The sequence below is a fragment of the Fistularia commersonii genome, chromosome 7, assembly GCF_037954325.1.
Source record: "Fistularia commersonii isolate RoL2024-O1a breed Wild chromosome 7, RoL_Fcom_v1.0, whole genome shotgun sequence".
Classification (NCBI taxonomy): domain Eukaryota; kingdom Metazoa; phylum Chordata; class Actinopteri; order Syngnathiformes; family Fistulariidae; genus Fistularia; species Fistularia commersonii.
This window is the reverse complement of record NC_141290.1, coordinates 3,202,421-3,227,576: the sequence shown is the minus strand read 5'-3', so window position 1 is coordinate 3,227,576 and position 25,156 is coordinate 3,202,421. Positions and strand designations below refer to the sequence as shown.

General features: G+C 43.3%; 1 protein-coding gene across 12 annotated transcripts in view; it reads right to left on the bottom strand.

Annotated features, from left to right (window-relative positions):
• The window catches only part of LOC147232374 (pleckstrin homology domain-containing family A member 7-like), a 184,986-nt gene that overhangs the window by 128,666 nt on the left and 31,164 nt on the right, over window positions 1–25,156 (bottom strand). Inside the window, exon 1 of one of the 12 annotated variants that reach the window (XM_086149193.1) lies at window positions 24,305–24,518. The exons of the other annotated variants lie outside the window; for them this stretch is intronic. Within the exon in view, the coding sequence (XP_086005319.1) occupies window positions 24,305–24,456 (152 nt within the window). The 5' untranslated portion in view covers window positions 24,457–24,518. Of the gene's footprint in view, window positions 1–24,304; window positions 24,519–25,156 lie in introns of those variants that run through there. 12 annotated transcript variants of the gene reach the window in all.

The following is a 25,156-nucleotide window of genomic DNA, read 5'->3' as shown; positions in this document are numbered from 1 at the left end:
ACGAAGAGGTTTGAGGACGGATCGCACGCCGATCCTGTTTCATCCCAGTTAGCTACTGATGGGAGACAAAAATCAATCATTTTTTGGAGAAGAAATGAATAATAATAATAAATGAGCAAGATCAAGATTCCTTGATCTTCTGTTATCCTGATTTACCGTTCGGGTCTTATTTCGGGTAAACGGGACAGAATTGTTTCTTCCACGACAATAATAGCTGATTTGTCACGATCAGAGTTGGATCTGATAATTTGAGGACTCTAAGTGTTTTCACCCAGTGGTCCCCAAACCTCGGGCTCAGTTGGATCAGTTGGCCGCCAGAGAAATAATTCATTATTTCCATTGGATTTATTATCTGAGTCTGAACAATCTTTATTTTGGGCGCCAAAAAAAATCGAACCCACAAGCTAGCAAAATGAATGAAAAATAGGCATCTTTAGAAAGTTTCTATTCGAAGGGGGAAAAGGACCGGTGAAGAAACAGAAGAAGAGCCTACAACCTCCAAGAAAAAGAAAGCTTTTAACAGATAACACCGGGAATTCTTCTAAAAACATGGATTTATCCACAGACCAAACTGCATAATACGTGGAAATGCTCTATAAGAGGCAATGAATCCTTCAATATACTCATGTTATGTTGTTGGCGCAATGTTACAAGGAAGCTGCTAATAAAGTTGCACACAAGTACACAGTGGATTCACGTTTATTATTATATCCGCGATATAAACAATCTACGTGTACCCTTTACTACGTGCCCGTGATAAAAAGGTTGGGCACCGATGTTTTAACACACTGATGAACTTAGAATGGAAATTCAACGGATTTCTGGTTTTAATTACAACTCAAGTCCGACTGGTTGTTTGGTCAGACGTTCCTGTCGTCTGATTGGCTGAGGTATTAGTGTCTGCACGCCTTGGACAACTTCGGACTCCCGCCACTTGGTAGCAAAAATAAAAAAAAGGAAAAAATCATGGGAAAAACATGAGCGAGGTGTGCGTCATGTGGACTCGTCCATAAAAAGACGTCGTCGGTGAGATACGGCGACGGAGAGCATCGTCTGTGAGAAAACGCCAAATATTTACCAGGATTTGACGCAGCAACGGCGGGAACGTCAGCATACAAGGCACGGAAAGAGTCTCTAAAAGCCGGGGGGGTTTGATCATTTCAAAAAGAGGAGCGGCATTCACTCCGTCGGTCAATGAAGTTTAGATATAAAGTGAAGGAAAGTTACATTTAGCAACACGTCGTAGCATTCGGCGCGCAGCCTGTGAGCTAAGCAGTGGAGCAACAAACCAGTTTCTTGACATTAGCTTTTGTCAGAAAGCTAATGTAAATTGTTCATTGTTTGTTATTCATGAAGTACATTTCTCTAATTTAAAACATTTCAATTCATTTCATTAGGAAATTTGAGATTGGGTACCAGTTCGACTCATAAGTCAAGGTATCACTGAACTAGATTTGCGAGGACGCGAGTGAAAATGGGAAAGCTTTGTCGACGGGGAAGCTACCACAAGACAAGCGCTAACCTCGCCAACCGTCAGTCAAAGGTGAAAGGTCACGTCTGAGCAGGTAAACAAGGACGCGGCGCCTCCCTGGAGACACGGCTGGATGTTGGCGCCTCGCCGCTCCACCTGGCGACAAGGACAACCCAGGGATCTGGGAAGGTGACAGCCTCACTCGCTGCAGGTCGAAGTCCAGATGCGTGAGCACACACACACACACACACACACACACACACACACACACACACACACACTGCGTGTATCCATTCGCACGCTGTTTTAGCTTCCCCGGATTCTGTGAAAACATTTTTTTCACACAAACGGGGCCTCACTGGGTTGTCGTCACATCGAGCGGCGCTCGCTAACACGTGGAGTTCACCGTGACGTTCGGCTGTCGTCAAGGTCGACGGCGCGAGGAAATATTCGGACGTGTCGGGTGTCGTGTCGGGTGTCTCCGGAGTTCGGGTCGCGGCGGGTGGAGGTTTGAACATCGAAAAAAAACAAGGAAACCGCTAAATGACCTCTTTCATATTTGCGGTCCGATTCCACAGGCTACATTTTGCAAGCCATGATCTTGTTGTTCATGCATGAAATGAGGACTTGTATGACTTTTTGACCTTTCAGACACTCTGCTCAAACCCGTCCCTCCACCCACCGGCTGCCACCAGAGGGCGACCCAGATGTTTGGGCCTCATGCCGAGGGATGAGCAGAGATGGTGTCGAAGGCAGACGGAGCCTCAGTCCAGAAACATAATCATCATCATCATCATCAGCCATCGTCTGGAAGGGTTCCACTTTACCATTCTCTTTGTGAAGCAGAAAAAACACAAAGAACAACATCCCCGCAATGACTGGCCACTGATCCGGGAGACGTCGGCTGTCAGGGGTTTCTATGGCGACGCGGCCCGAACAGAAATAATATCGTGATTGATTCAGACGCCGTGTTTTTTTTTTTTTTTTTGATAGAGAAGGCTCTTGCCGTCTTTCACAAGACACGTCAAAAGTAAATGGGAAATATTTAGGATCATTATTTGACAGAAAAGTTCGAAGGACACGGTTCTAAGAGTTGCCCAGCCATTTCAGTTTTGTCCATTTTCTCCAAAGTCACTTGAAAACCGCTGACCAGCAATCGCAAGAGTTCACAAGAAGAACCTAGAAGAGGCCGAGGTCCTTCGATGTAGGTAACAAGAAGCTCCAGATGTTCGATCCGTCCGTTGTTGGACAATCTTAAGAGCAGCTTCTGCAACAGACTCCCACAGCCTAAAGGGACGTCACAGAAAACGCTTCCTGCCCGGCGCCATCAGACTCTTTGACACATCTGCCTTTTCCTGAGCCGCGGCCACGAAGCCTCTGCCGTTTAATCGGTTGCGCCCCTCCCGAAACAGAATTTCCCAAAACACTGTTGCACCTTTTTTTGGATTGAAATGTATCTTATTTAGTTGTATTTTGCTGTACCTCGGCTGCCGTGACGATTGAATCTGCCCCTGGGGGATTAACAAAGTCATCTATCGATCTATCAGGTGACGGTGCGCCTGGCAACGACGTCACATGAATTCCTCTGGACCCATAAAAAGATCCTGATGCGATGTAGCGCAGCGGAGTCGTCACATCGAGGCGTTTAGAAACAATGTGACAATGACTCCCATGTTGTTTGTCTTTAAGGGAGCAAAACAATGAAGATTCAGGTGCAGGAACTATCAAGGACGGGGGAGTTTTCAAACCGAACCGAAGGCTTCGAATCAGAGTGTAGGTGTTTCCTTGAAGAAGTTAAAGAGGTCTGAACCGTGCTGTGGGTTCGCCTGGAAACCGAAGCGGGGATCACCCGAGGAGGCCGAGGTCAGACGGTCCGTTTCCTGATCCGTCCTGTCGGACTTAAGGGTAGACTCGCTCCCGAGAACCCAGCCCTTCTTCTAGTCACTGTTTTTTGGTTTTTTTTTTCCCTCATCAGATGGGACCCTGATGCAAGAGGATAGCAAGAGCGTCATAATTCAGTGTAGGATGTCATTAATTAGTCAGGAACTCGAGGGAAAGCAGGGGCTAAACACTGTTTTTCTTGTCAGACAGTTCGATCCATGTAAACAGTACTTCTTCTGATTTTAGGGGCTAAAAATGTTCACTTGGTCTTTTCAGACTTAGACTGTCGGGCTTTTCCGCCGACCGACGATTCGGGGTTACACATTTTCGGGATGACCGGAGCGTGAGGTAACAGCGGGGATGTTCCCCTTTTCTGATATTCACCGTGTCGGAACATACCGGCAAACGGCAGCGGCTACGGGACAGAAAAATCCCCCTAGTTTCCCAAATCCCAATAGGATTTTACTAAAACGCCCAACAAGCCGATTTTGTGCCCCCGAACCAGTTTTTTTTTCGACTTTACACATCCAGACATGGGTTACAGTCATGATGACTTGCACTTATTATTGTATTTTTATGTTTTCATTGTTTTTTTTGGGAAGGATTAACTTAAAAATCAGCAAGAAAGCGCCTAAATGCTTATATGAAGCGTTAGGTTAAATGTCTGGGGTTTCTGGTGACCTCCAACATCCTCTGACCACACCGACGGTGCCACTTGCATCATCAACCTTTTCCAGGAGATCACAGGGAGAAGAGGAGCAGGGAAGAAGAAAGGGGTTGATGGACGAGGAAGTGAGGCAGTGAGGAGGAGGAGGAGGAGGAGGAGGTGAAGAAGTAATGAGGCGAGGAGCTGGAATGTGAGGGAATGAAAGGAGGCGAGGGACCCGGCGGCGTCGACAGGGAAACGCTTTCGCTCCGTCACCTACTGTTCCGGCTGTAAATTCCGTAAATTCCGGCTGATTTATCGGCGACGCTTTTCTCTATTTTTTTTAGCTAATTTATTTTTTCCATTCTCAGCGATTGACTCGTAATTACATACCGTATTTTAACAACTATAAGGCACACATAAAAGTCTTAGATTTTCTTCAAAATGTGCAGCGCGCCTTATAGTGCAGTGCGCCTTATAGTGCAGCGCGCCTTATAGTGCAGTGCGCCCTGTGTTTGTTGTTGTTGTATTAAGGGGGACGTAGTAGAGAACAACATGAGAACGTTAAATGGGAAAGTGGGAGCATTGATTGTATATAAAAGAACGGATATGTGCCTAACGCAGAACATCGTTGTTTTAACAACCCTGAAAACATCGCCGACAAACACATCCAGCCCGGGCACGTCACCAATATGGACGAGGTGCCGCTCACTTTCGACATCCAGGTGAGTCACACTGTGGAGAGGAAGGGGACCAGTATGCTAGCGATACGCACAACGGGGTGCGAAAAATCTTCTTGGAGACCACAGTTTCACCAAGAGTAGAAGGCAGGGCCACAATTATACCACAATTTGCAAATGGATCGTAGACGCTCGGGCTAACGTGTCCGCTGGCACTTTTGTTCGAGCTTTCGCAAAAAGCCGGCATCATTTCCGACAGTGAAGAAAGTGAACCTGGCATGTCAGATGGAGACTTCCATGGGTTCAATTGATGACGATTACCGGTAAAAAAATGTAAAAACCAAACTCAGTTTAGCTCCCGCTCTATTTTTAAATACGCAAATTTGTATGCTTGTGTGTGTGTGTGTGTTGTTGTTGTAAAGCGGACGTAGTAGAGGACACCATGAGAACGTTAAAGGGGGAAGAGTGGGCGTGGATTGGACATAAATGTGTGTTAAATACAGTAAAATACAGTTAAATACAGTAATGGCACACATAACTGAGACTGCGCCTTTTAGTGTGGTGCGCCTTATGGTCGTGGAAATACGGTAACAATTGATTTCAATATTCAGAACTGTGCAATATTTCATTTCATAACAGCTACACTACAATTTTTCCTTTTATCCTATTATTGTGCACTCCTTACCTCACTTGTTACTAAGACACTTATAGTTTTATCACTTGTTTACTAAGACACTTTATAGTTTCACTGAGACACTTTATAGTTCATAGTTTATTCTTATTTCTAATTCTGCCTTTTTCTTTTTATTATTTATTACTGTTATATTTTCTGTAACTCTGGCACAACAATTTCCTTATTAAAGTTGTTCTTATCTTATCTTATCTTATGACAAGGGAAGGAAAAAAAAAAAAAAAAAAAAAAAAATCACATCTAATAAAGATGTACAGAATAGTTTATGTTTGCCAGACAAGGACCTGTATCTGTAAATAGAAAAATCAAAGCAGGTAAACACTTCAGCCTTTGCCCACATGTCCACACACACACACACATCCCTGTAGGTTGCGGCACACATAGGGGGGTAGCGGACAGCTGTGCCGGAGCGTCATGCGAGTGATATGCTGCTTATCGGGCTTTCACAGCCGAACACATCGCCGCCGCCGTGGCGACGGCGTCAAGGTCACGTCTGAGGCCGAGCTTTACCGGAGCGGAAAACACCTTCTGGACCATGCAAAACAAAATAATAGACAAAAATAACTGCAACACCAGATGCAGATGCATTACGACGGTGGCCTTCTGATCATCTGTCATTTAATTTGATGTCAAGGGGGGCGGATCAGTAAAATCATTACCTAGAAGTTACATAAACTCCAAATTATTCCTTTGTTTTTGTGTAAAGGAGGTAAACAGGTAAATTATAAAAATCTTTCTATGTAATGAACTGTTCCTCTAAAAAAATACATGATGAATATTAAAAAAGAATCGATGAAATCACACCCTAAAAATATTGTCGAGTTAAAAGAGAAAATCTCGTCACTGTGGGAAAATTTGCCACTATTTATAAGATTTATTTATTATTTTTTTATTTATTTTATTTATTAGAAAATGGATTGGTAGCATGTATAAGAGGAGGTAGAATGTTTACAAGGCTATTCTGGTTATTAAAACAATCTTTTAAATTTTGCCTGTTTTTTTTTTTTTCCTTTCATTTTTGTGGTTTTTATATAGAAATAAGAAAAGATCCTTTTAACAATATCACTAGACACTTTTTTCATCAAATAAAAACATTTTGTTTTCAAATTTTGAAGCAAAAAAAAAAAAAAAAACATTGCAATTTACTTTTTCATTTTTTTCTTGCCCGTTTTTTTTTTTTTTTGTTGTTTTTTTTTTTTTTTTTTAAACCCACCGTATAAAACCCCCAGATACATGTGAGAAAAAACACAAAGATTTGATTTGAGGGGCCACAAAATATTGTTCCGAGGGCGGCGAGTCTGAAACCCCAGACGTTGGTGGAAGTACGTGATACTTCTTGAGGGGCGCCATTTTTAAAAAAAAAACATTACGATCACTGGTCGGCTGTTTTCTTGAGTGGACGGAGGCAATTCTGATAACCCACCCCCTTTTAACTCGGAAAAAAAAAAAAATCATCTGGACATCTTAAGCCCTTCCTCCCGGCCTTATCGTTGCTGGTGAACTTTTCCCGTTGCAGATTAATCCCCGGCGCCGTATGAAAAAGCGTTGATCGTCCGATATAAAATATGTGTCTGCGGCACCAAAATTCAGTTTCTGTTTTATTGCAAAGTTAAAATAAAGTTTAAATCCTTGCTTTCACCTTCTCCGTTTTTTTCCTTCCTTGTTAATTTTCGTGAACTAACTGATTTAAGATTGTCTTTTTTTTTTTTTTGCTGATTTTTAGCTCAATTTTCTGCTCGCCTCGTGAATTACGGCTGATTTGGAGATCCGGGGGTTTTATTTGTTAAACGCTTCGTACGACACTCCGGGTTTCTCCGGTGGGAAAATGGGAGGGACTGGAAAGAAGCCAGTGAAAACAAAGGTTATTACCGGGTCGTCTAATAAGTAAACTATTAATGGCTGGTAGTAAAAGCTTTGCCAGACGAGAGTGATGTAATATTTCTATGTATCCTGCTGTGTGAGTTAATATCCCTGGGGACCTTCTGATCCAGATTCTCTCTCTCTCACACACACACACACACACACACACACACTCGGTTCTTCTATTTATACACCTCCTCTGAGCTCCTTCCTTTCCATCCCCTCTCCGGGCGACACATCGTTCCTGCTCACGAGCGGAGAGAAAAAAAAAAGAAAAAAAAAAGAAAAACTAGACCGCAATTAGAAAAAAAAGCGCCTTCTATAAATTAGGTCGGATTCAGAGTGACAGTTTCTCCTGCTGGATTATTGATTACTGGAGAGTTATTAAGGATGCACGTGCGTCCGCGGGGACTCCGAGCAACGGGATGCTTTTATCTTATTATCATCAAATTAAAACAAATTATTGAGAGGAAATGAGAGAACAGAGCTGATTAGCATATTTCCGCTGCACCCGTGAAGGGAATGTCTTTGATTTTTTTAAATTGAATTAATTTTTTTTGGGGGGGGGGGGGGGCATTTTTCTTCAGTTTGCTCAAAACGTTGAGGGATTTCTTGAGATATTTATTGTGTGGTTGTTTTTTTTTTTTTTGTTTTTTTTGGGATGATGTTCCCAGGAGGCGAGGCATGTTCTGGGGAGTTACAATATAATGATTGGGGAAATCTTGAGAAAACAAATAAATTAACGTCAAACAACGTTCCAAAAACACATGTAAACGTTCATTCATTAGCTAAACCGCTTATGCTATGCTCGGGGTCGCGGGGGTCAAAGGTCATGGGGGCAAAAGGCCAGGATGGACACATGGAGACATTCACCCTCTCACCTTCAACAATTTCCTTTTGAGATAAATAAAGTTGTTCTTATTCTTATTATTACTCATTGACATCTCATATAGACATCGAACCATTCACGTCTGGGACATTTCATTTTTTTTTTTCCAATAAACCACTACAAACATCCCATATCTGCTTCCTTCATCTGTTATTCTTCTCTTTTTCCATTTGGAGAATTTACTCCTCAATCCAACTCTGTTCTCCGTATCCTCTTCCGTCACACCAACTAACTTCATGTCCTCTTTCCCGTCGTCCAGACGTCTCTTTTGCCTATTATTTGAGTTTTGAAAATAATCTCGCTGTTGTTTTTTGGTCTCGACAACACTTCCAAGCTGCAGGTGTATTCCAACGGACCGAAAATGCATCTGCATGAACTCCGTTAGTTGGCGAGCGTCCGCTTGCATTTGGCCCTTCTGCTTACTTTAAATCAGGGGTGTCAAACGTACGGCCCGCGGGCCGGAACCAGCCCGCAAAGGGGTTCGACCAGGCCCGCAGGATACTTTTGAAAGTGAAAAAATGCATAAAAGACAAGGATTTATTTTTTTTAATTAAATGCAATTCAAGAATTTTCCGCTAGGGGGCGCACTATTTTGGTCAGAGTAAACGACAATCCGCATCACTGCGACGGACCAATCAGCAGACGTTATCAATGCACCACCTGCTGCTTGTTATGACGTTGTTTCTACCCTGTTCTCTACCTCCCCGCTACGCCCTCATTAGCCAAAATGTCGTTATCAAAATAGAGAAAAGTAGTTAAAGAGTGTAGAATTTTCAAAGAAAAACGGACTACGTCCTATTTATTTACGGAGACGCACGGGAAACCTTTGTGCTTGGCGTGTTTGCAACAAGTCTCGGTATTTAAAGAATATAATATACAGCGACACTACGAGACTCATCAGAGCGAAAAATATGACAGCTTGCAAAGACGACTGAGAAGAGATAAGATCAACCAATTGCTGGCGGTTCTGAGGAAACAGAGTCCACTTTCACCCATAGCAGAGAAATCAGTGAGGCAGCGGTAAAAGCCAGCTAGCTAACTGCTAGCGAAAATGTGCAATTTAAAGTTGGTCACCAGCTTCACTACAAACTAGTATGATGGAATTCAATTTTCATGCAACTCCATACATTTTCAGTATGTATTGTATGTGTTTGCATGTTTCATGTATGAAGTTTACACATTTACAGGACAGGTGAACACTTTCTTCCTTGCACATTTAATAACACTCTTTTTAGTTTGGAGGGTGTAGGCAGGGATTCAATTTAGATTTTATATGCACATGTGTAAATGGTTTAAAAATCCCTTTCTTTATAAGTCTCATTTAATCTTAAAGTGCATTACTATATTTTTCAATACCAATTACTTGTTTAAGTTTTGTGCCTTTGTACGATCAGTGGGATCACATGATCACATGATTGCAATGCATCCATGTGAATGATAGAAGTAAATTTCACTTTCGTCGAAGGAAATATGAGGTGTTTCACGAAATGTTTTGTAAAGGGATTGTTCATGAAATTCCAAGATTTTCCTAATGTTCTCGTACTTCTTTACACCAAAACAGAGGAAAAACATGATATTTTGGTTATTTATTGCTGAGTATGCCATTATTTTAACGGTCCGGCCCACTTGACATCTACCTTGGCCGTATGTGGCCGCCATGAGAAATGAGTTTGACACCCCTGCTTTAAATGAACAGCGTCAACCTTCATGGCTGGATTGCTACATGGGGGTCTTGATGTCCGCCCGGCCACACACACACACACACACACACACACACACACACACACACTCAAAAACATCAGAAGGCTGCACCTCACAAGAGCCCTGGCCAATTTGACTGGAGGAGACAGAAGCCTCCACATGAAAGTCCACAAAACAAATCCTCACAAACGCAGTTCAGCGTAGGCCGCTTGATTCCCGCTTCCCTGCGGAGCGTCCGCCGAGGGAGGCCGGATCCGCCCGGGCTTTGGACGGACAGGGAGGACAAGATGCGCAAACGCCGAACAAACGTCAAACGCGCTTATGGTGGCTGGGGGTGGATTCAAAAAAAACAAAATCGCCATCCTGCGTTTCATTTCAGCCGTGATTATCGGCGGTAAGTGAAGGGGGAATCGATGCGGCGGCATTTCATTGTACGGCGTCAACCGGCGAGTCCTACACGGGCTATAAACCGGAGGATTGAGCCAATCGGGCGTCTCGGATTAATTGACTGAGAGCAAACTGCAATTACTACCGGCAGCAAAGATTCACCGCTGACATTTAAACCCACGTGAGACGTGCGTCTGACATTCTCAGCCTTTTCGACCCTTTATAAATGTTAGCGTATGGAATATTTACAGGGGAACGGTCGGCCGTCAAAGAGCCGAGGGATAAGTTGTGGCCGCCGGACGCCGACGCCGGTTAGATGGAGGTTGAATTAATGTCAAGGCATCTAAGAAACCCTTTGGTTGTGATGGATGACGTGTGCAGCTATTTATCTATTTATGGTCAGGCCGGGCATTAGCAATTCTTCTTCTTCTTCTTCTCCTACAGCCAAACATCTGCCTACATCTCTCACCCTCCCTCTCCATCCATAAATCTCTCTGGTTCTCCTCTCGACCAGATCTTCCAGATCTTTGGCCACGACCAAACCATCTCAGTCCCTGCGACGTCCTTCTGACGCTCTCATTACTGATCCCGTCCGTCCTCAACATCTTCATCCCTGACTGGGTATTATCAGTGATATATTGAATTAACTAGACATGAGAAAAAAATAAAATAAAATAAGGATTTAAATATATAAAAAAAAATAAAGTAAAAAAATTTAAAAAAAGAGAAGTTTTGCTGGGAATTTTGATATTTGGGCCAAATTTCTATTTTAATTATTAACCAAATTCACGACCAAACCATCTCAGTCCCTGTGACGTCCTTCTGACGGTCTCATTACTGATCCCGTCCGTCCTCCACATCTTCATCCCTGACTGGGTATTATCAGTGATATATTGAATTAATTAGACATGAGAAAAAAGAAAAAAAATAAGGATTTTAATAAATTTAAAAGAAAAAAAAAAAAAAAAGAGAGAGAAGTTTTGCTTGGAATTTTGATACAAATTTCTATTTTAATTATTAGCCAAATCCACGACCAAACCATCTCAGTCCCTGCGACGTCCTTCTGACGGTCTCATTACATTACATTTTTTTTACATTACATTACATTTGGCAGACGCTTTTATCCAAAGCGACTACTCTGTCTCATTACTGATCCCATCCGTCCTCCACATCTTCATCCCTACCTTGGGTATTATCAATGATATATGGAATTATTTAGACATGAGGAAAAAAATAAATAAGGATTTAAATATATTAAAAAAAAAAAAAAAAGAGAGAGAGAGAGAGAAGTTTTGCTGGGAATTTTGATATTTGGGCCAAATTTCTATTTTAATTATTAGCCAAATTCACAACCAAACCATCTCAGTTACTGCGACGTCCTTCTGACGGTCTCATTACTGATCCCATCCGTCCTCCACATCTTCACCCCTGACTGGGTATTATCAGCGATAAATGGAATTAATTAGACATGACAAAAAAAAAAAAAAGGATTTAAATATATATAAAAAAAAAAAAAAAAAAAAGAAGAAGTTTTGCTTGGAATTTTGATATTTGGGCCAAATTTCTATTTTAATTATCAGCCAAATTAATTTGCTTTTGATCCGGCGTTTGATGCTGATCAGGATTTCGTTTGGCTTGACTTAACTAAGACGCTCTCGGGGATGTATAATAACCAGACTCCCCCCCCCCCAAAAAAAAACAACAATTTACAGTTGACATTTTACTATCTTTAAAAAAAAAAAAAAAGATTAATGACACACTCGCAAAAAGAAAAAAACTTTATCTCCTCCCTCTCCTGCGTGGTGGCAATTTTAAAATAACAAATTCTAAGTCACTCCTCTCAGCTCTAGATTCAAAGGAATACGTTTCTTCAGAAATATTTGCTTTATCTCTCTGATTACATAAATAATTCTGACTGTCAAAACAGATTAAAAGGCTGCTCGCTCCCGAGCGCGCGCCGCCCGAAAAGCCCCGTCGGTATGCCAGGCATGCATAATCCGCAAAGACACGACCAAACTAATGATCCTGTTGAGAAAATTGGGTTGTCGCGGCAGTAAATAGCACCGATGCCACAAGCTCGCCGTAGATTTAAACGGCGGCGGAGCGGCCGCGGAAACAGATAGCGATCATAATCGCGTCTCGGGGAAATTGCAAACGGGAGTACGTGTGCGATTGGGGAAAAGGTACGCGTTCGTCGTGATTAGTGATTAGCCGCTATCGTGCTAATAAGATTGGCGTTTATCCTGTCCAATATGCAACGAATCTCGCGCATTAAGGGGGTGGAAAAAAAAAAAAAAAAAAATGAAAGAAACTAATCGTTTTATCCGCAGACGAGCACAAGAGAGAAGCGTCCTCTTTTGTGAAAAGAAAGAGTCGAAGCTTGTTCTAGTTGGGTCGCGCCGGACAGACCGGAGGATTCCACGCCGTCCCCGACGGTACCACCTGTTATTTACCACTTGGGATCTCGCTATGTATGCAAATCCAACGCCTACGCGCTTCCTGTTTGAAAAGACTAATGCAGGTGTCTTGTGTAGCCTGTGTTTTCAGAGTATTAGTTTTTACTGGACAGTGTAACCCTTGTTTTTTTTTGCGGGGGTTACGTTCCGAAAAGAACCCGTGATTTTTTTTACAATTTTTTTTACAATTATTCTACAATTAAATACTCTATTATACATTGAAAAGAAAGAACAAACCATTTTACAGGCTCAATTATTTGTTTCACAAATAAAAGTACTGTACTTTTGAAACGTTTTTTTTTCAACAAATAACTTCTGTACTGTACTGACAAATAATAATTTTAATCATCAATGTGAACAGAAGGCTTAAAAATTCAATCTTTGTTCAATCTTTGTAGTTACTGCTAACAGTTAAGACAATTCATATTTCATTATATTTCTTATCCTTCCTCCTTTCTACTATCATCTATTACTGTTATGTTTTTTACTTGAAACTCTGGCACAACAATTTCCTTCGGGATTAATAAAGTTGTTCTCGTCTCATCTCTCATCTCAAATTGCGGAGATTAGCGCCGCCCACCGCGACCCGAGTAATTGGATTAAACGGGAGAAAATTAAAAATGATTATGAAAAAAATTGCGGACAGTTGCAACCCTTTTTTGCATCCTCATTAAAACTTATCGCTGCTGTCGTCCTTATGTTTTTTTCTTCCTTCTTTATGGAACGAACGGAAGATTCATTCATTCCGTCATGCCGACCTACAGCCGCATAGCTTTTAGCTTCCCTTAGCATGTCCAGAAGTTTAACTTTATCTGCGATAGACAGCATCTTCCGCTGCCTTTTGGGCCCTTTTGTCGCTCCAGAGCGTTTTGTCAACATTATGGGTTTTAGAGAAGATTGCAAGAGAATTTGCACGTACGTCATGTAAATTTGGCAAGCTGTTTTACGCACGTGTACATATTAAACTGCAACGTTATTGACGCACAGGTAGAGAAGAAGCGGAGTGACTTTTTAGCCAATCAGAATGCAGAACACGATGCACGATGCAAATCTGTGAAGTAGCGAAACCGTGAAAAGTAAACCGCGTTATAGCGAGGGATCACTGTACATTATTTGTGCATTTGAAACGATTATTAGAATGCCGAAGACATTCTTTAAAAAAAAAAAAAAAAAAAATTAAAAATGATGCAGATGGAGACCCTGCTAAGAGGATAGCGGGTAATTTTGAGTTTGTTTCCAGGTGACAGGTTCGAAGACGAAGCGAATCCTCCAGGTTGCTTCACTTTCTGCGATTTTCTGAAAAAAATCCAGGTTGACTTTTTTCCTCATTTTTATACGGCCATCCCAGGTGGTCCGGCGTCTTTGGCAGCGCAAAGTGTTTTCACGCAGAATTTTCATCCGGCTGTTGTGTTAACACTTGGAGCCGCACCAGAGGTCGGTTTGGCCGATGGCGCGACGACGGCGAGAGGAAGCGACGGTAACGAGGGCCCGTCCGGGTCTGGTGAAAACCGGAGTCTGCTCATCTTACTAGTGGCGGATGACGGACAGATCGTACATCGGGAACCGGTTCACGCTGGAAACGACGGTTCCATCGCTTTCAGTCAAGTCCGTCCCGATTGTCAACCCAGCAGGAGGCTGAGGGCCAATTTGTTCACAAAGCGTGTAGGCAGAGGTTTGGAAATTAGAAGAACAAAAACCATGAAGGCTGTACTAGCTTTTAATTCTGTTGAAATTGCATACATGTTCAACAGCCACTGTTTTTTTTTTTTTTTGTTTGTTTGAAATAGCCAGTGTTCTGCACAATCCCCTGAGGGAGATAACGAAATCTCCCCTCCGGAGGAACCGAGGGCAACGCTAGCTTTCGATCAATCATCAGCGGCGCGACGATCGGAGGAAAATATTGCAGCAGCGAGCGAAAGAGGTATCAGATGACCCCCGACCCCGACGTCTTGATCATAGCGAACGAAACAAACCAGCCCAGCAGTGTCTCGGCCTCTTCTCCGGCATCAGATCCAAAAGCTTTACAAACTTCTGGATCCATGCAAAGGAGTGAAGTTTTGTTAAATGATGGCGATAATTGGCCCGATCGTGACCGTCTGGTGACCCGTAGCCGGGCGTCGGAAAGGGGACACCCCAAAAAAAAAAAGGACAGCCATCCAAGAGGCATCGGAAGAGGTCGTTTGGTCGTTTTAAGAAACGGACTCCGTGCTGCAACCGAAATTAAGTTTAGCAATAAAATGTGATATCGTGTGCAAATGACCTTTAGCGGCACGCTGTAGCATTAAGTGTGTAGCAAGTAAGTTAGCAGATCGAACACCGATCGGAGCTCTGCCAACCTCCTTCGCCAACGTCGCCATCTTTGTCCGATCTTTATGGTAAATAGACTGCATAAAAACGGTTTATTTCAACACTCTCGTTGTTATATATTATTTGTTATTTATAAAGCACGGTTTTTAAAACATGTGAGGCGCTGGAACGGATCAATGCCGTTACAACTCCGGGAAAACTTACGTTACGAGCTTCGTCCTGGAACCGAGTCAAGCTTGTAAGTCGGGGATTTGCTTTACGACTCTACGGGTTTGATGAGAGGCTCTTCGTTCCTGATGGCGGCGGCTTTTCCCGAAGAGTTTAACGCCACACCTGCCGTCCTCGACAGGGACGGTTAACCTTCACCGGGTCTCACCTTGGCAGCTGAACGGCTAAACCCCGCAGACTATCGATGAATTTATATGAAATCACATTTTCCGGCTGCTACAGAGGCCGGTTTAGACCAGTCGACGGCGGTTCACGCAGGTAAACAACCGAATGAAGCATTTCTGATTCTTATGAGCGGATTTCTTTTTAATCAGCGGAGGCTGACAAAGAAATGTGAGGGAAACTATAAGTGCATTTGCAAGAACAACGTTTTCACTGGAAAAGTCAACACCGACCAAAGTCGCCGGCCGCTCAGCAAGCGCTGGTAATGACTGGTAATTATTTCAATTGTTATTTTTTTCCCAAACAGACACCGTATCCAGACGGATGCATTTAAAAATCACGTAACGCTGGCGCAAACGAGTGCGCCGCACCAGCCGGCCTCCGCATTTTAACCAGGGGAGTCGTGCATTAAACACCCTTTTAGAACTCAGGTCTGGTCACGGAATATTTGGATGCACAAAATTGATTTGAAGATAAAAAGTCATCGGGGAATGTGGTAATAATATATTCGCAGCCATCCTGTTATTGTGCTTTGAGAGCCAGCGACTGTCTTCGCCGTGGGGAGTTGGCGTGAGAGAGGCATTCGGGGACGCCATTTCCACAGAAAAATCGACCGGCACGGCGACAATTTGTTAAACGAATAAAAGAATTCATATTTTTTGGGTTTCTTTTCCAGAAAAGTCATGTACGGTGAAGGCCGGTCGATCAGTCCAGAGTAAATAAACATCACCGCAGATCAATCACATCCAGGACTTCTGGTAGGAAGTCCAGAAAAGTAAATTCTAAACCTGATCGTGGCTTTATTTATTTATCATCTATCGAACGACCTCATACTTGCACGAACTTTAATTATGTGGATCATCACCTTATTGTTTCTAATGTTCTCACCCCGGTTGTTGTCAAACTGTGACCTAAACGCAGTAGAACTACTTGGATTAAGAATTCCCGAAAAGCCGGGAATTAAATGGATTTCTTTAACGTGAAACACCAAACTTCTTTTCTTAACTACCATCGAAAGGTGCGAGGCCACGCAAAACACGCGTGGCATTTTTTTTTTTTAAGTAATATTTTCTTCAGGCTGGGGGTCGGAGTTCTTCCGCTGGGCCGCTCTTTAAAAATGAATCAGTGTGGAGTGTAATCTATAGCATCTTTTACACTGTGCGGTTTGTTTACATCGATTCCAAACCCCCCTCGGGGAGTGTTTGTTGGGACTTTGCTCGCTCAGGTCAGAGCGTAACGCGATCACACCGCGACTCGAATGTTCTTTCGACTTTGAGGTCAATTCTGTGTTTTATTTGTCTGGCTGTACGTTCCGTCGCATTGTTGCCTGGATGGTTTTTTTTTTTTTTTATCCTGAAACTCTCACAATCTTATTTTAAACGATTTGATTTGGAGAAAGTAACAAACTCTAACTTGTTTCTTAGAGTAGCCGATGTCATAATGTTGAAGAATTCTGTTCTGTAAAGAGTGTTGGGGTTCAAAAGCCCCGTATTGATTTAATGCAGAATTCAGGAAAGAGGTTTAACATTTTTTTTTAATGAGGATTTGATTTCAGACTACAGAGTGCATCTATATAAAGGCCGGACCCACTAAAAGAAATTGTGCATAAATAAACTGCCCTTAAAATGTGCGATATTAACGCAGCAAGATGTTACAGGGAAGATTATTTTGAAGACTTTGAACCAAATAAATAACGGTAACATCTACAACTACGGGTACATAACACAAATGCCTTTTTCCAGAACACGTGCAGCGGCTCTACTTCCCTCTTCGACAGCCGGAGTGATCGCTTTCGATTCGAAATGCATTTCCGCGGGTCTTTTTCATGACGGGGGTGTGTGCAAAAAGCACAAAGTGGCTGATTTGAAGAATTATCGTAAATGCGAGTAGGTTCGCCGATACGGTTTCATTTGTCCACTGTGAAGGTGCTGGCAAAAGGAAGCTACCGCAATTATCTTGCAAAAATCCATAAATTACCCGCACTATTGTAAAAGCCGCAGTTCTCAAAGCGTGTGGAAAAAGTAGCGGCTTATATGCCGGAATTTACAGTATATGTTTAAAACCTACCATCACTAAAACGCATTAGGTTTTCTGATTTGGAAACTGGGTCGCGAGTGTCATTTTCCATCTTCGACAACTTCCCCCCCATTGTTTTTGACAAAACTCTGGTCTTTGTGGAATTTGTGGAACTTCTGATTCCTGATAAATAAACTGCTCATTAATGTTTTGCTGTTTGCTGCCAAAAAAAAAAAAAATACATTTGTCAAAAATCCCCGAAGAGAAGCTGCTGCATTTGAACCTGACTGCTACAAACTCTTATCCAATTCACATAAAAATCCCCTCCGGCACCTCGGGACGCTTTTCGGTGGATCTCCAGAGGCGAGGAGGGAAAATGATGTGACGTGCACGGGTTCAACACCTTTTGACGCACAACATTACATTCAAGAGAGGTTTAAAAAAAAAATAAAATAAAAAAAAAATGAAACACACAAAAACAGATTTATGGAGATTAAAATGTGGTATCAACATGGACTGAGGCTGACCGCAAAGAAAGGGCACCTAAAAACCCCCTGTCAAAAAATGTACTATAAAATATATCATTCAATTATGCGATTTTCTTCTATTCGTTAATATGGATATACTTGATAGTAGCGTGTTATACCAGGGCTGAGGCAGCAGAGACATAAAATAGCAGTTGTCAGCCGCCATACTGTGGCCTTATCGGTCAAATACACTTAAAACATTTTACTTTCGTTAAAAGCAATCATGAGGAGAGCAAGAAAAATACATTTTATTCCCCGCAATTGCCTCCTGCCCCAGAGCCTAGCATATCATTACAGTACCGCAGGGGGACCAGGAAGGAACGGTCCTTCCTGGAAGGGACGGCTTACTGCAGTTAACCTGATTCAGTCATTCACACCGAGATCGGTGGCATAGAGAAAAAAAAAAAAAAAAGCAATTCGTCACCTGAATAATAAACAGTCGGCCCGTCGAAGAGAAACCCTGACAGAAACGTGACTGGGGGGGAGGGGGGGGGGGGGTCCCCTGAGGAACGGTTGCAACATGGAGTCCATTTATTTGTTGTTTTGCGGTTGACGTTGGGAAAAAAAAAAAAAAAAATTGGCCTCTGGCCGCGACGAGAAACCTGTTTGAAAAGTGCAAAATGCCACGATGGAGTCAAGTATGTGAGTGGGAGAGGATACGACGCCCTCTGCCCTGCCCTGTGACGTCACAGCGAGCAGCCGGAAAGTTTGCCCGGAATCAAATAAATGCAAAGCGGGTGTTGCTTTGAGTGTTCTGGCTCCCGTCTCGACCAACACTGACCTAATTAGGTCCCTCCGCACATCCTCTCCGAGAAGAGGTTGTTAAGCTGTCCCGATACTCGGCGCCTGACGCCCACTTTCTTTTTCCCTTCTTTGAATTTCTCATCGTTTTCTCCATGGACTTTTAAGAGGCAGTTTGCGACCAGGAACCAAAACAGTGAGCGGGGAATTTCGGGCGACATAGAACTACCTCGCTACCGCAAACCGTTGAACCAGTCGAGCCGAGGTTAACATGTCAAAATGGGAGTCATGTTTGCTCTGGAAATGTTACACAAACTAACACAGGAGGCCCTCGACTTCCGTTGCTACGGCGCGACATTATGTGATTGACAACTTCAGTCGGAACTCGCGTGGCAGTGCTTCGGTCAGGAGGGTTAACGCATTTCACAAACGTTTCCAAGACAAAGAGCGTGTACAAAAACGAAAGTAAACTCGGGGAATGTAAACAAAGCGGTCTTTCTTGTATGGCTACGCGTGACGGAGTATTGTGTTTGTCAGCTCCATGGACTAGTTCCCGTCTTGATAAATCTATGGGAGATGGTAAACACGAAACGCCGTAGGTAGAGGACTTGCAGTACAAGGTACATAATACAAACACAGTGCAGTGTTTTCCTGAAAACTAGCTCAGCAATGAAAGACGCAAAAAAATAAATCCAGGCTGAGTCTTCTTTGTTTTGTGTGACCCGACATGTTCATAAGAAAATCTAATCGCGCTGCTTTTGAAATGTTTTTTTTCAGGACCAGATGAGGCCACTCAACCAAATTAGCTTAAAGGTGCTAATGTAACCGAAGCGTCAGATACAAAAGCAGCAAGGAGCGGAGGGAAGCTAGCGCCGCGCTGGAAACGACAAAAATCGTCCAAAGAATGGGAGCGCTGCAGGCTAACCCCAGGAAGGAACACAGTACAATGTGTTTTTAAGCTCATTTTCAGCTCCTTGGATCCACGTCCTTGTTCTTTGGGTCACGACCCATAGCAGGAGGTCCTGCCTCAAGTGGAGATAGATTACTAGTTCGCTTATATAATCTACAAACCCAAATTGTTTATCCACGACTTTGTAGCATTTTCTTCCTCGCTGAGCATTTTACCTAAAAATTTACCACAAGGAAGGAATACGACAAACGGAGGAAAAACGGTTTCCTCTGGCACGATTTTCACTTTCTCAAGAGCAAAAATGTGATTAATGTAGTTTTAACCCGGTTGCCCTTTCTTCCCAAAGTTGTGTGCAATGTTTTCACGCTGACAAAAACGATCATGGAGTCAGACAGGGTTACGTGTCTGCGACGGCGCGCCGAGACCGAGGCCGCTGCTGGTTTTTTAAGTGCATAATTTTCCTTTTATCATCTTTGTTCGCGAAATCTAAAATATACATAACATAGCTTTTGAGGCAAAAAAAAAAAAAAAAAAAAAGAGGCAGAGCCGGCAAAGTCAGCGCCCACACGAGACAGACTCGAGCAGGGCGGCTGCGCTGGGAGTTGAAGGACTGCGAAAACAAATCTGACATCTAACCAGGTTAAACCCTTTCGGGAGACGCGGTGACAGCAATTTCCTATTTCTGTCAACGTAAGATCAATATTATTCCTGCGGGCGACAAAGAGCGCACGACGGCCGGGGGGGGATGGTGAGCAACACGGAAACCGAGTCCGCCCCATTGAGATTTCACAGAAATCATCAACAGTGTCACATTAAGAAGGCGTTAAGTAGCTTAAATCCCCATCCTGAATAATTGACTACACTTTCATACAAAAAGCTATGTACCCCAACCGCCGCCGCCGCCGCCGCACCCAAGTGACACAAATTCAAGCTGACGGACTTAGATGTCTCCACAGAGCCGGGTTCAGGGGGAAGCATGGCGTGAACAAAGAGTTTCTGCAGTCAAACATGAAAACCATCTTGTTCTTTAACGTCAGCAGAGGCAGAGGACCTGCTGCTGATTTACACATTTGCAAATATTTCTGCCGTTGCGCATTTTGACAATGGGATCACAGAATATCGGGAGACACGGCTGGCGCGGAGGCTTGTGAGACGCCGGCCTACAACTCCGAAGCCACCCAATACCAAAGTATACTTGCTGAAAACCCTTTAGTGTAAAGCTAGTTAGGTGTGGTGTGTGTGTGTGTGTGTGTGTGTATGTGTGTGTGTTCCAAGCCCTTTGCCTTGACACAGCTGGTCAATGAAATCTTTCACAGTGACCCGTGCCGAGGGAGCGTTTCTACGTTTAACAACAGAAAATAACGTCGGACTTAATACCAAACTCCATTGAGAAAACAGCCATTTTAAGAGCCGAGCGCTGGTCCCCTGTGTTCGGCTGTGACCAAAGATGGGATCCATTTTTAATCTGTTTATGGAAAGTTAGATGGTAGTTCTAGCTATGAAAAGTTCAAAACCTCTCCTCACAACGCTTTGTTTAATTTTGCACAGGAGCAAACGTTCAAGTTGATAGCATGTACACAGGAGTCTTGGGAGTAGTTGGATTGGTGATTTGAATAAGGCTGCAATGTTTCATTGGCCATCATTCATTGTGCTAAGCTAACTAGCAGGACTAACGAGATCTTAAAAGAATGTGTAGAAAGTCCCGTGGAGGTAAACAAGCGAATCTTGTTCAGTTCCTGAAAACACGCTGTGTTAAAAATGTTTGTTTTTTTTTGTCAATTTTCCACTTGACAGCGGTTTAAAGTCTGTCACTGATAACATCTCGGCTTTTTATTCCGAGAAAAGTTCGTGCAGATAAAAATCCCCAAAAGCTCAAGTACTTATTATAACACGAACCCATTTTAGCTCAAAAGTATGACTGTTGTTTTTGTTGTCGGACAAAGTTGTATTTCTTTTTTTGAGGTCTTCCGTGTTTGTGTATTCTGCAGGCCTGCGTGTTCACTGGGAGTTAAATAGAGCGGTGAGTTTGTGAGGAATTTCAGAGGTTTTAACGTGGCCAGACTAAACACTCCACTTTCATTGCTGACAAGTAATGAAAACATCAAGGTGCAGCAATAATCGAACGGGAGTTTTTTTTTCCCCTCTGATCTTGTCGACGAAGTATATTATCGAGGTGAAGCGCCGCTTCATTTCTTGTCCAGATTTCAAGTTGAATCATTTGAAAATCCTAAATATTCCACAAACTAGTATCGGTATGGAACCACAGAGTAGCATGTGTAATTCTAAAATGGAGCCCAAGGGACACGTCAGCTTTGAAAGTAATGCCCTAGTTTTGTGATTATTTTTTTTTTATTTGACAGCGGTTGGTTGGATTTATTTACATTAATCTACATTTCATATGGAGATGAGCTCAGCTCTTGAAGTTGCTCTTCACAGCGGTGCCTTCCGACCAGAGTTTGATTTCTCAGTCGCTCTTTGATTAGAAGGGAAAATAAACGTCGCAAGTGAGCCGGCATTTTCGAGACCGCCTGTTTTCACGTGTTTCACTCCGTTAGGAAAAAATCACGGCGCTTCAAACTGACGCAGATGTATCTGACGAGTGTTTTCAGAGGGTCGATTCAAATATTTGGTTGAAAAATGACTCGCGTTATAATTAGGCACAATTTTGCTCTCAATTTTAGCTCGGCGGAATAACGTTACACCACAAGACAGAGCGACATAAACGGCTTACAGAGAGTCCAGCTTGGTTTTTTCGATGCAAAAAGCACCTCCCTCCGGGGGAGCTATTTACTTTTGCATTTGCACAGGTGGTACGGGCCAATGATAGGAACCCGTGTGACGCAACCGTCTGAAATGTGCACTGGAGGCGCCACACTCAAAAACAAAACCATCAAATAAAGACGAGGACAGAACGGACAACATGGAGTGCCGAGTCGCCGCAACATTCATTTTCTGCCGCTTGATCTGCTTGAGTAACAACCATGGACTATCAGATGGGTTGCGGTGTATTTTATCCCCGCTTTGCCATGTGAAAACCCAATATGTTAGCTTACTCCGTACTTATTTCTGCCAGAAGAGCTCGGACCTCTTCGTCGGTTAAATTCTCATGGGTTCTGATCATTTTGTTGCACATCGCAAGCAAACAGCGGTTTAAAAAAAAACGGCGGCTCCTTGGAAGTACCTGGTCATGGGCTTGGTTTATGAGATCTATCAATCACCAAGCAGCTATGAATAATCCCTGTGGAACGGTGAAAAGACCCTTCCTCAGAGCAGGAGCTAAAATAGTTCTAGGAGCTGAGGTCCGAATGCACGAAAAAAAACGTACCTGAAATGTTCTCGAAACGCCAAAAAGTTCTTACAGTGAGAAAGCAGCTATACGGGTACAGTTATGTTGAAAAGGCTACTGTCCTTTTCTGCTTCCTCAGTGTTGTTGTTGCGCATGGCAGAATGATATTTGTCTTTTTTAGCAGGCTAACCAGCCGAATGATAGTCAGAAACACAGACCCGGTTTCCTCCCTCTCATGTGTCGACGAATGGATGTATCTCATGAATGTATAAGCAGGAAAAAAAAAAAAAAAAAAGAAAGAAAAGACAAAGAAATCAAACATTCTCAGCGGTACTTCAGGCCTCGCTCGGGTGTGGGAACAAATCTCAAATGAATCAGATATCCACAAATGCGTCCGTTGTCTCAGCGAGAAAGTCAGATATTTCCTGTCGCAGCGAGTTGCAGCTAGTGAGCAATAAAGACTCCTCGCTTTCTTTTCTGTCTTTTGAAAAGCAAACGCAGGCTTTAAGGAAAATGTTGCTGTTTTTATCATATTCTCATCCATTTTGAATGGTACCACTACTACTGTTTTGTTTTTGTGTGTATACAATACCCTCACTTAGCCAGCTAAGCTAAAAATCACTTTTGAATTGTGTTTCTAGACATCTTGTAATTTATTGACAGGGTATTAGGTGAGAGAGGGACAGTCACCTTTACAAATAAATTAAAAAAATTACATAAAATTAACTATCCACACGCAATATTCATAAATATGTCAACACCAGCAGAGGGAATTTGCTAGCATCCAAGCTTCAGATGTCATTCATTAACAGGAAAAAAAGCAAATATCCAAGAAAGGACGTTCTGTGAAATGTCGCAAAAAAAAAACAACAGAAAATAAATGAACTGTGCTGTTCACTTAGAGGAAAATATAAAATTATAGAACAGGAATAAAAGCAGCACAACAGAAGTCTACAGTGCTGAATTAAGCAATTTTAGAAAATGCATGTAGTCTGCAAGAGGACCCCGGCTGATGGTGCATTTACACAAATCCCAACATACACAGCACAGGCAAAAGACTGTAAAGACAAGTCAATAAATATAATCAAATCAGAGCCGGGACTCCAGACTTGTCATCTGAACGGAGCCTTAAAGCTCCCCTACGAGACGATTCATCTGAGGTTTGCGTTCGACCGCGGCTCGGGGTGTGACAGCCTTCCAGATGCCGCCGCGTCTGCTCGGGCTTTTACCAAGGAATTCATGTTCGGCCGCGTCTATTCGGAGCGGCAATACGTCTCTGTAACGGCCGTGTGTTCGGCTCGCGCTGTGTGTGTGTGTGTGCGTGTGTTTGGTCTCGAGCTGACAATCTGCTGCGCACACAACTTGTTTTATTATGCGGCGTCAGGGTAAACTCCGGTGACAAAGAAAGGGGCTCAGCGCTTGAACCCGTCCGGGTGAACTCGCGGCAGTCGTACGGCGAGCGTACCTTGAATCGCACCTCAGGTCCCACGTGGAGAACTCGTAGCTGTCGCGGTTCGCGATCACCTTGGCGGTTCTTGGCCAGCCGGTGTGGTGTCTGATGGGGACCAGCTCGGGACTGGCGTCCCCCGCGGGGCCACGGCTGCAGCAGGTACCCATCCTTCTATTAACTCTACACCTGAGGAATCATCCTGGCCATCTTACGGAGAGCTTGACGCCACTGGTTTGTTTTAGCGCGTCGCTAATGTTTCGGTGGCGCGGCCTCGCCCATCTCCGTACGCTAACAGAAGCGTCACTGTCTCCTACAACCGGCCGGGCTCTAAGGGGCGACATTGTGTCGGCCATCTTGTTGTTCCTCTAACTCCTCTGTGTACATCTGTGTCTTTCAATCGCGCCATTGTTTCCGGCCTCCTTTGCGCCGCGTTGAACACAGATGGGACGCCCCGCAATTTCCAATTCGCAGCTTTGCCTTTTAGCTCCACAGACGGCGGCCGTGGAGGGAGACGCCGCGGCTGCTCGGCCCCTACGCTCCCAAGACGAGTGGGCCCGTCTGAAGGAAAACATTCAACAAGTCCGGCGAGTTTTCATCTGTGGGCTTATGACATGTATGGTTCATGAATTTAGCCACGCCTGAGGTTCCCTGATAACATAGCATGAGCCAAAAACAAACAAATAAACGATACATTTCTCGCTCAGCTTGACCCGCTGAAGGAAGCTCCTCATTTGATTTGAGACTTTTTGTCGGAAAAAAATGTTTCCATTAATTCATCAACTACATACCACGCCATACCCACAATAAGACATAACTCTCTTTTCTTCTCGGTAAAGAGAAAAAAAAAATCCTACTGATTGGACAAAA